The sequence below is a fragment of the Gossypium hirsutum genome, chromosome D08, assembly GCF_007990345.1.
Source record: "Gossypium hirsutum isolate 1008001.06 chromosome D08, Gossypium_hirsutum_v2.1, whole genome shotgun sequence".
NCBI lineage: Eukaryota > Viridiplantae > Streptophyta > Magnoliopsida > Malvales > Malvaceae > Gossypium > Gossypium hirsutum.
Genome location: NC_053444.1, coordinates 6,526,932 through 6,538,002, shown reverse-complemented (window position 1 = coordinate 6,538,002; position 11,071 = coordinate 6,526,932). Strand labels below are relative to the sequence as shown.

At 36.2% G+C, this 11,071-nt stretch overlaps 1 protein-coding gene across 1 annotated transcript; it reads left to right on the top strand.

Annotated features, from left to right (window-relative positions):
- Positions 1–8,085: 8,085 nt before the first annotated feature.
- LOC107915412 (1-aminocyclopropane-1-carboxylate oxidase 3-like) lies at positions 8,086–9,548 on the top strand. Its single transcript, NM_001327122.2, has 4 exons — positions 8,086–8,284; positions 8,381–8,607; positions 8,686–9,019; positions 9,099–9,548. The coding sequence occupies exons 1-4, from the start codon at positions 8,180–8,182 to the stop codon at positions 9,384–9,386; spliced, it is 954 nt and encodes a 317-aa protein (NP_001314051.1). The 5' UTR covers positions 8,086–8,179; the 3' UTR covers positions 9,387–9,548.
- The last annotated feature ends 1,523 nt before the right edge of the window (positions 9,549–11,071 follow it).

The window sequence follows — 11,071 nt, the reverse complement described above, 5'->3', positions numbered from 1 at the left end:
ATTTTGTACCTGCAATAGGTCCCTGGATATCAACGACATGAATGACACTGCTACAGACTTAGAACCTCCTTTTTGAGCGAGATATGTGTTTAGAGGGATCTCACGACTTTGAAGATGACACAGATCGTAGCTTATCTCCAAACTTGTTGAGGATGGTAGAACAAAAGGATAAACAGATCCTACCTCTCAGTGAATCATTAGAAATTGTGAGCTTGATGAAGACTAGAATTGACCTGCCTACAGAGACGAAAAATTCAAAGATGTCTTTGTATGATCATACCAGGGTATGCTTCGATTCTTATAATAAAACCTGCACAACAGCACGATGTCAGAAATTTACAGTGCGAACGATGCAATTCTTTGACGGGGCAATACCGTTCTCGTCAATTCAGCATAGCTTTGCCTGTTTGAAGTCGAGTTTCTATTCCTTCAAGATGTTACTGGATTTTATCCCGATGGAAGAAGAAGATCAAAAGTTTCCAGTTGTAGTTTTGCCCTAAAAGGCTCTATAAAGGAAATTCGATATCAGAGAAGATCCTTTGAAGGGGATAACAAGGACTTGTCTAATCCCAAGAGTTTAGATCCGATTCAAAAAAACAAGGGAAAAGGAAAAGAAAAAACAAAATCAAAATCAAAATGAAAATAAAAAGAAAAGAGAAATCAATCAAAGTCAAAATAAAAATATGAAAAGCAAAGAAAAGAAAAGAAGAGGCCAAGGCGAAAAACCAAAAAGGGCGCTTTGTGACCAAAAGTGGTTTTGAGTTGAAAACCGAAAAAGGACGACTCAAATTTTGAGCACAATGGGGCATGGACATCACCATTATCGAAGACTTCTAATGAGCATTGTTTCATTTTGAGAGGCTACTTCATGAGCTAAAGGCATCGTATACCGATACAGAATTTCAGAGAAGAGAGTATTGGAGAATGCATTGAGGTTAAACAATAGCACGATAGCTGAAGTCTCAAATTAGCTCAGAAGTGGACACCACGATTCGTCACTGAAGTTCCTAGAGTTGAACATCAAAAATTGAAGGAAAATGACTGAGACTTACGAGGATCGACGTGAGAAATTACCATTTACCCTCATTGTTTGTCGAACATCGGTATTGGGGCAACACTTCTCTTTTTGGTTTACAGGATTGAGGTAGTTCTACCTATTAAAATCCCCTCGTTGCTTGTTGAAGGGATCCAATCGCAATGTGATCAGTTGGCCCTAGGAAAAGGGTTAAAAGCTATTCATCAGGGTCAGATGTACCATAAATAAATAATATGAGCCCATAATAAACATGCTCGTCTCAGAGAATTCCACAAGAGGGCTGGATGTTGAAAAAGATTCTTCCTTAACGAAAGGATTCTAAAGGGAAATGAATGCCAAACTAGGAAAGTCCCTATGTTGTAAAGAAGACCATTTTTAGAAGAGCACTGATCCTGAGTGAGATTGCTAATCCTATAAACTCGGATCCAGTCTAGAAACACTTCGTTTAAAGAAGAAGGAAGGACCAAGGAAAACCTGCAAAAGGGCACTTTGATTCAAAAAAAAAAAGAGGAAGAAGAAGAAGAAGATGAAAAAATGAAAAATGAAAAAGTAAAAATGGAGAGGCTAAGGGGAAAACCCGCAAAGGGCACCTTAGGCCAAAGGGGATTTGAGTTGAAAACCCGAAAGAGGCGGCTCAAATACTGATCAAAATGGGGCATGAGGTGATATAAGCTGCTCAAGTTTTGTTCATATTGAGGCATGTGTTGATCTTGCCATGCCTGAATCAACAGGAAAGGATAGGCGACATCTTGGGGGCATCGACAGAGCATTGTAGATCTCCTAAACACATGTCCAACTCAAAAGGGTCTTCAGAAAGTTTGTATAGAGAAGTCCAAGCTGTGATATCTGGGGCACCCAATTCTCATGTTATTTGTTGTTCTTGGAATACTTTTTCTTTCTTTCCAAGATATACATTCCCAATTAATTCTTTTGTTGTCCTTCTTCACTATTTTCGATAATTTGTTCTTTCGAGCTATGCTCAGAACCAACTTTATTCTTATCCATTGTTATGACCTTTTTGCAAGCATTGGAATAATGATTAATGGACTAATAAAACTTTCACAAAGGAAGTTTTGCATATTACTCTGAAAAGTTTCTAAATAATACAGGAACCTGAAACAGGACTATTGTTTAGAACATGCCAAATTTGAAGGTTGGAAATTTGAGAAGGAAGAGTCTAAGTTTGGACTTTCTCTTTGGATTTTGTTGACAAATGCATTGATTGAACAAAATGACAAGATGTCGTGTTGGTGGCAAAGCTTCAATGAGCCAACAAGCGATGTTTACCAGGCAAAAGGAAAAGGTCTTCTGGGAGAAGAAAATTTTGCAATTGTGCATGAGCATTTGGTATGACACCTTGGGAATGAGGTAAATGACCAAAGAGTTTCACATTCAATATCATTGAATTGCGATAGGAGAAGATTGAGAAAAGCCATACCTTTCTACCATCGGGTTACAATGGGAGATTGATGGTACAAATTTTATGTCCCAGTGGATTAAACTTTGACGTGCACAGTGGGGGGCAATCAGATTAAGTGTTTCTTTGGATATGCTAGCCGAGCAAGAAGGCGGTGCAGCACGTCAGTGAATAAAGCCTTAATAAGCTTTTGTGTGATGATAAACTAAGCATTAAGGAATCATTTTCATGACATTTTGAATGTTATTCCTTCACATCTAGTTAGGAGTATTTGATTCATTTTGATCATGCCATCCTAATCATTAGGCATAATTAGGTTCATTATACAGGTCATGTTCCCTAGAGAACAGATCAGTGAAGACAGCAGATCTTGCCTTCCTGCGTTAACAGCGAAGCAGATCGAAAACAAGCTTTGCCTTCATTGGTTACAGTGGAGCTGGTTAAAGAAGTAGATCTTGCCTTCCTGCGTTAACAGCGAAGCAGATCGAAAACAAGCTTTGCCTTCATTGGTTACAGTGGAGCTGGTTAAAGACAAAAGATCTTGCCTTCCTACATTGACAGCGAAGCAGATCGAGGACACAAACCTTGCCTCTTTCGGTTGTGATAGAGCTGGTTGAAGACAAAAGATCTTGCCTTCCTGCATTGACAGTGAAGCAGGTCGAAGACACAAACCTTGCCTCTCTCGGTTGTAGTGGAGCTGGTTAAAGAAGCAGATCTTGCCTTCCTACATTAACAGCGAAGCAGATCGAAAACAAAGCCTTGCATCCATCGGTTGCAGTGGAGTAGATTGAAGCCAGAGATCTTATATCCCTGAGATTGCAGCGGAGCAGATTAAAGACACTATCCTATTTCCCTAAAGTTACAGTGGAGTGGATTAAAATAAAGGATCTTATCTCTCTGAAGTTACAGCAGAGTAGATCGCATCAGGTCTTATCTCCTTGAGGTTACAGTGGAGTAGACCGAAGAATTTCAGATCTTATCTCCCTGAGGTTACAGTGGAGCAGATTGAAGCCAGAGATCTTATCTCCCTGAGATTACAGCAGAGCAGATCAAAGACACTATCCTATCTCCCTGAAGTTACAGTGGAGCGGATTGAAATAAAAGATCTTATCTCTCTGAAGTTACAGCAGAGTAGATCGCATCAAATTAAAACCAAGGATCTTATCTCTCTGAAGTTACAATAGAGCAGATCGCACCAGGTCTTATCTCCCTGAGGTTACAGTGGAGTAGACCGAAGACTTTCAGATCTTATCTCCCTGAGGTTACATCGGAGCAGATTGAAGACATAATCCTATCTCCCTGAAGTTACAGTGGAGCGGATTAAAATAAAGGATCTTATTTCTCTGAAGTTACAGCAGAGCAGATCGCACCAGGTCTTATCTCCCTGAGGTTACAGTGGAGTAGACCGAAGACTTTCAGATCTTATCTCCCTGAGATATCAGCGGAGCAGATTGAAGATAGTAACCCTATCTCCCTGAAATTACAGTGGAGCGGATTAAAATAAAAGATCTTATCTCTCTGAAGTTACAGTAGAGTAGATCACATCACATTGAAGCCAGTAATTCTATCTCCCTGGATAGCAGTGGAATAGATTGAAGATTGCAGATCTTGTCCCCCTACGTAATAGTGGAGCAGATCAAAGACGATGAATCTTATCTTCCCAAGATAGTAGGGAAGTAAATTTAAACCACGAATCTCGTCCCCCTGAAGTTACTGCAAAGAAGATTGAAGCTACAAGTCAAATCTCCCTAAAGTGCAGTGGAATGGATTGAAGCAACAAGACACAGTGGACTGGAGTGAAGCTACTTGAAGAAAAGCACCACGACAAGTCCAAAACAGGCGAGACCGGGCAAAATTGGCCTTTCTTGGTCTTTGCTCTATTCTCGTTACACAACAACGAGCAAAGAGGGGCAGCTGTACGGCCCATTTTTGACCCGGGCCTAATAGGCCCAAAACCTACATAACAAGCCCAAATTACAAACCCTAGCCCAAAACCCATTTTAAAAAAAAACAAGAAGCCCTAACAGCACCGCTTCTCCGTCCCGCTCCCATGTGCGCCGTACGTTACTACCGTACCTGCCCTCTGCTCGCACCAGTCTATCGCCACGTCCCATCGCCACCTGCAAGCACGCAAAGAAATAGACAACAGAGAGAGCAGCAAATATTTTTCTTTTATAAAAACCAAACAAATGTAATATCATGGGGGGGCCTCAACTGTAATGGTTTTTTTCTTTATGTTTTCTTCTTTTCTTTCGGCAAAAGCCGAATACGTTGTAAAAGAGGGGGCTTTTGACAAACATTAAGAAAATAAAAGAAACAGAAACACGTTTCTAAAAGTTTTTTTTCAGATTTACATCATTTTTTTCGTCTTTTATTTTTTATTTTTTGTTTATTTTATACATTAAAATAAAGTCAAAAAGGAGGAAGGGATACTCACCGGAGTCATCCCGAGATCGCGTCGTCGGGGGTGACTCTTCGTCTTCGGCACCAGATCTGAGGGGAACGAAGGTTTCCTCATCCTTTTCTTAAGTTTAGAGAGTGTTTTTGGTATTTTGGGGCTCGGATCGGGGTTCAGGAGATCATTTTAGGTCGAAAAGGCCCATTTTTGGAACTCCGACCACCGTGCACGGTGGCCGACGGACGGTGGCCCGATGATCAGCGGCGGCCGGACATTGGCAGGCCTTGGGGGCCTGAGAGAGAGAAAGCCCTTTGTTTTTTTAGAAAAATGATGAAAATGAAATTTTTGGGCCTTTTTTTATATTTATATTAATTATAAAACGGCGCCGTTTTGGTGGGGGTGGATCCGCGCGTCGACCCGACCCATTACCAGGAGGATCCGCGTGTTTTCCATTTTGGGGATATTTGCGCAGATGGTCCTCCCCTTTTTGTAGCGCGTTCAAATCAATTTTTTTTATTTCTAATTTTCGCCCTTTAATTTGATGTCCGCTTCATTTCGGTCCTCGTCGTAACGCTGCGTTTTGGAGGGTGGGAAATATTACCCTTTTAGTCCCCCATGTCATTCGCGCTTTTTAATTCGGACCATCCCTTTTATTTATTTTAGATTTTTCCTTTAATTTCAGCTTTGGTGTCAATTTGATCCTCTGTTTCATTATTATTACTAATTTTGTTTAGTTTATTATCTTTACTATTGTTAACATTAGTTTTATTATTTATATGTTTATTTATCTATGTACACGTATTATAATTTTATTATTTATATTATTACTTTGAGTATTATTATATCAATGGTTAATTTCATCACGTATTTTTAATGTAGTATTATTTTATATAATAAATAAATAGTATTAACACTTTGGGTTTATTATACATTCGTTTCAAAAATTATTATGTATTATTGTTTAATCTTCATCATGTATACGTGCACACATATATATATATATATTATTTAATGTGTTGTGACTTATTCCTTATATAATATTTACTTTAAAACCTATTTGGACACTATTATTCTATGTAGTATTTATTTTTAACCATATTTTTAATTCCTTTCAAATATTCATTTATATATTATTTATCTAAAATATAAATATAATTTCATTTTTATATATTTTTTAGTTATTTCAAAACTCATACATTTGGTCCGTATTTGCCTTAATTGACTCGTTTTCTTTTAGTTTTTGAATGTAGATATTGATATTAGCATAATGTACAATAGAGATTATTGTTGCTATGTTTGTTAGTATTAATTCATTATTTGTTCATTATTCTTTGATATGCATTTGAACTATATATTATCTTTTACGTCATACATCACTTTTCAATCATGTCATATTTGTAAAAATCGTGTTTTATCAAAGCACTACAATCACCCTATTTCATAATTTTCAAAAAAGCCTCGTTCTCATAGTTCTCGAGAATTGTGCCCTCACTTACTGGGCTTCAAATTTTTCGATGAACTTAGATAACCGAGCATCCTTTTTAATCAAAACCCATAAGTAAAAAGCTCATTCTCGGGAATTCGACACGTTATATCCTAACGCATTGGATATGACATGTTATTTTCTCGAGACGAGGATTTTAAAAATAAAGGCAATGCTCGATATTTAGAAATTTTGTGAAATCGAACCCTAACTTACTGGGTTTTGATTTTCTCATTTGACTCAGATAATCGGATATCCTCCTTAAAATGCATAGGTTTTAAAAGACGAAGAATAAGCTTAATTTTGAGGATTTGAAATGTTGCACTCTAACTTACTCAGTGTAACAATTTATTTCTTTAAAATAAATGAGCTTTATCTTCCAATTCATTTTATTCAAAAAGAAAGGATCGTATTTAAAATTTCGACATTAAGACATTAAGTAATCAACTAGGTACCAATTTTGGGCGTATCGAGGGTGCTAATCCTTCCTCGTGCGTAACCGACTCCCGAACCCATTTTTCTGAATTTCATGGACCAAACTTGTTGTTTTAATAAAATCAAACCGTTTATTAAAAACAACCCATTTTTGAGGTGATCCAATCACACCTCATAAAAAAGGATTGGTGGCGACTCCCGTTTCTTTTTTTAAAACCCAAGTCGACCCCGTTTTTCAATCAAAAAATGGTGTCAACAATCGTTTTCTTCATTATTTAAATTGAAAATTTCTTTTTAAATGTCACCAATTATACAAAAATTTTGTTGATACATTGGATCAACGAATCTGGTGATGGAGAAGATTCTGGTTCAGCAATAGAGAAGGAGAAGCCAATCCCCCTCTTCAGATGTCTGTAGAATCTTATTATATAATAAGGGTCAGACCCCAGGTCGAGTTATTTTTATTATAATCATATAACAAGTTTTAACACAAACCTGACAATAGTTAGAGGATTTATTTACTAATTATGTCATAAGTGAAGAATTAAACATGAGTTTTATTTTTCTTTTACCAAATTGGAGGGACCTCTAAGGTTTGTGTTTATTCGAGGGCCCTATGGTCCCAAATTGGAATAGCGTGAAAGAGCTTAGCAACTTCCTTCAGCTACTATGAAAAAAAAAGGCAACCTTCTTTTTGGTCTTTGGTCAAAATTATCATTAACCAAAGAAAAGAAAAAGGACATTTCAAATGAGTCATCTAAAATTGGGTTCAATCCCACTAAAAAAGACGACACAAATTTAACATATTTGTATTACTTTTTTACTTAAAAGTAATAAAAGAATTTTGATATATAAACACAAAATTTTCAAACTATACTTCTATTATTTGACTTTAAATAGAAAGGATTTTTCAATCCTTAAATAGATGTAATCGAAATTCTTATGATATCATTCGTTGTTTAACATTAGTGAATTTCTTATTTTCTACCTGTGATTTTTTTTCAAAACGATTTTCACATAAAATTTATATATCTTTATTTTTCTTTTTCTTAATACTTTGCTATCATTTTATCACTATTATCGACATTCATTTTAACCGTATTTATATAATGTAATCATATTGAATAGGGAGGTGAGCTAGTTGAACAAGGCAAAGCGACTTTAGCAATAGATGAAGCCTAACGTTAATGGGTCCAGTTTACTATTTACTTTTTCACACCTTCACTTGAAATTGTATACCTCTTTGAACCTAGCTAGAAACTTCTATAAATAACACCCCTCAACCATTCTTCCACATTTCATTCAACAAGTCCAAGCTTTTTTTTTCTCCATAAACACCCAAAGTAAAACGAGTGGAGACTTTGAGACAACATCTTTTAGGTCCCCCCTAAAAAAGGGTTTGTAAGAGAAATGGCTACTTTCCCAGTGATCAACTTAGAGAAGCTTAATGGTGATGAGAGATCAAGAATCATGGAGCAAATCAAGGATGCCTGTGAAAACTGGGGATTTTTTGAGGTACCAAGAGAAAAAGAAAAAAACTTCATACTCTGTTTTTAGTTTACTCTGCATTTTTCTTGTAAATATTGTACTGATGTGTGTGCGTGTGTTTAGGTGATGAACCATGGGATTCCACATGATTTTATGGACACTGTTGAGAGATTAACGAAAGAACATTATAAGAAATGTATGGAACAAAGGTTTAAAGAACTGGTAGCAAGCAAGGCTCTTGAAGGACTTGAGGCTGAAGTTACGGATATGGATTGGGAAAGTACATTTCACTTGTGCCATCTCCCTGAATCAAACATGGCTGAAATCCCAGATCTCAGTGATGAATATAGGTATTGTTTATAATTTATATAATAGATCAGGGACCAAATTGAAAGTTTTCAAACTTACCAATGGATATGATAATGCAGGAAAGTGATGAAGGAATTTGCAGTGAAATTGGAGAAACTAGCAGAGGAGTTGTTGGATTTGTTTTGTGAGAATATTGGATTAGAGAAAGGGTATTTGAAAAAGGCGTTTTATGGGGCAAAAGGTCCAACCTTTGGCACCAAAGTTAGCAACTATCCACCATGTCCGACCCCAGACAAAATCAAGGGACTCAGAGCCCATACTGATGCAGGTGGCATCATCTTGCTGTTCCAAGACCCCGTCGTCGGCGGCCTTCAGCTTCTTAAAGACGGCGAGTGGGTCGATGTTCCACCGCTCCGCCACTCCATCGTCATCAACCTCGGTGATCAGCTCGAGGTACAGATCATTATCAATGGACTCAATATCACCAAATCTAAAACAAGTACTTAAAACCCTGAATTGTTAAACTATGTAGGTGATCACCAATGGCAAGTACAAAAGTGTGGAGCACCGAGTCATAGCCCAAACCGATGGAACTCGGATGTCTTTAGCTTCATTCTACAACCCCGGCAGCGACGCTGTCATCTATCCGGCGCCGGCGTTGGTGGAGAAAGAAGCTGAGGAAAAGAACAAACAGGTTTACCCCAAATTTGTGTTTGAAGAGTACATGAAACTGTATGCAGGACTGAAATTCCAGGCCAAGGAACCAAGGTTTGAAGCCATGAAAGCGATGGAAGCTACTGCTCCCATTGCAACAGCTTAAAATAAAAATATTATAACTTAGCTTTTGACTTTGTGGAAAGGAAGAAAAAGGTGTTTCAGTGTTCATCCTATATCGTAGATGTGTGTTGTTTGCACTGTTGAATTTATTATTGTAAACGACAATTCTATTATATAATAATAATAAAAAGGATTTTTGTCTCAATGTTTCTTTTATTTTGTTATTTTTATTCATCTTAAAAAAATTAGTTTGAAATTGATTAAATCTTAACTCGATTTGTATGAGCATTATTATCGATGTTGGAGAATGTAGGTTTAAGTGTGTTGGAGCGTATTATCCTTCTCTTAAAACAGATATGATCAAAAACTATTTTTAATTTTTTTTACTATAATTGATTATTCAATTTAATATGATAATTGTTTCCACCTTTATATTTCTTTACCTAATAATATTTAGATTTTATTTTTCTTCAATTCTTACATTTAGATCCACTTTTGAATTCATTAATACTTTATTTGGTTTGCACGATGAAACTTAAAAAGAATAATAACTTTCCTATAGTTTAAGATTTTGGGAAAAGGTGTACAAGTCCTTTAGTATGGCCCGAAGTGCATTTTGGTCCTATATACAATTTTGGAAAGATGAATCAATATTCATTTGGCACATGGGTTACAAAAATAGCTAAAACATGAGTCCAAAATAGGGCAAGACACAAGTATGTAGCAACATCAACCTCCACAATCAAAATACGGTTATATAAATATTTTATGATCATTAAATAGAGATTTAGATTTAAAAATTATGTCAATGAAAGGTCTAGCCATCAACAGTTTGGCGATGAGTCGACACCACATAGATATACTTAACAATTGGGTATAATAATGAACACGTAAATACTGGTTATGAAAGTGGAATTGTCTTTATCCTTTAGCCGTAAAACCCTCAAAGACAACTCTAAGTAGTGAATCATACTTCAAACTCCTTTCTTTTTAATATTCTTCATGTCTTTTTTATGATTTATATTTATGGACAAACATATACTAATCCAAAAATCGTCGTGCCCATTTAATGGAATAGAATAAAATATCATACACATTATTATTATTATCAAATAATTTGATGGTAGGACAACTAACCCAGACATATTTGGATTGTTAAACCATCTTCCCCACTAAAACAAATCAAAATTTCTACAATTATTTATATATATTTGGAAAGAAGCAAAAGAGAATCCACGTGAAGAAGCACATGCACACCTCCAATACTATTTAAAGAATGATTGCTTTAGTTTTTGGTGGCTAAGGGTGGGTTAGGATAGGCGATTGGGTGCGGTGCGGTGCGTTTAGCTTACTTTTTGTCTCACGCTACAGTATCGCTACAGTATCTAATCTCACCGCCACCGCTGTTTTTACACTAACCGCAGGTAAACGCACCGCCCATCCAAACTCACACTAAGTGACCATCATTTGCAACAGTGAGATGGCCAATATCTCATAATTGTCTGCTATATATGGATGTTTTTTTTATTAGAATACTATAAGTTACAACTATATTAATAATTACGAAATATATAATTGCACTCATAAATAGATAAATAATTAAAAAAATCACCTAGTTATATATTTAAAAATTCATTAAAATTTCTATCACAAGCTTATGCGTATGGAAACTACGATCATAGAGGTGTGTTTAAAAATAATATAAGACAAATAATGGAAATGTATTAT

What these genes read in the sequence shown, in the direction of transcription:
- LOC107915412 (NM_001327122.2), top strand. Translation starts at nt 8,180, where the DNA reads ATGGCTACTTTCCCAGTGATCAACTTAGAGAAGCTTAATGGTGATGAG. An exon ending in AAAACTGGGGATTTTTTGAG is followed by an intron (nt 8,285 to 8,380) that starts GTACCAAGAGAA and finishes GCGTGTGTTTAG; the next exon opens with GTGATGAACCATGGGATTCC. An exon ending in GATCTCAGTGATGAATATAG is followed by an intron (nt 8,608 to 8,685) that starts GTATTGTTTATA and finishes ATGATAATGCAG; the next exon opens with GAAAGTGATGAAGGAATTTG.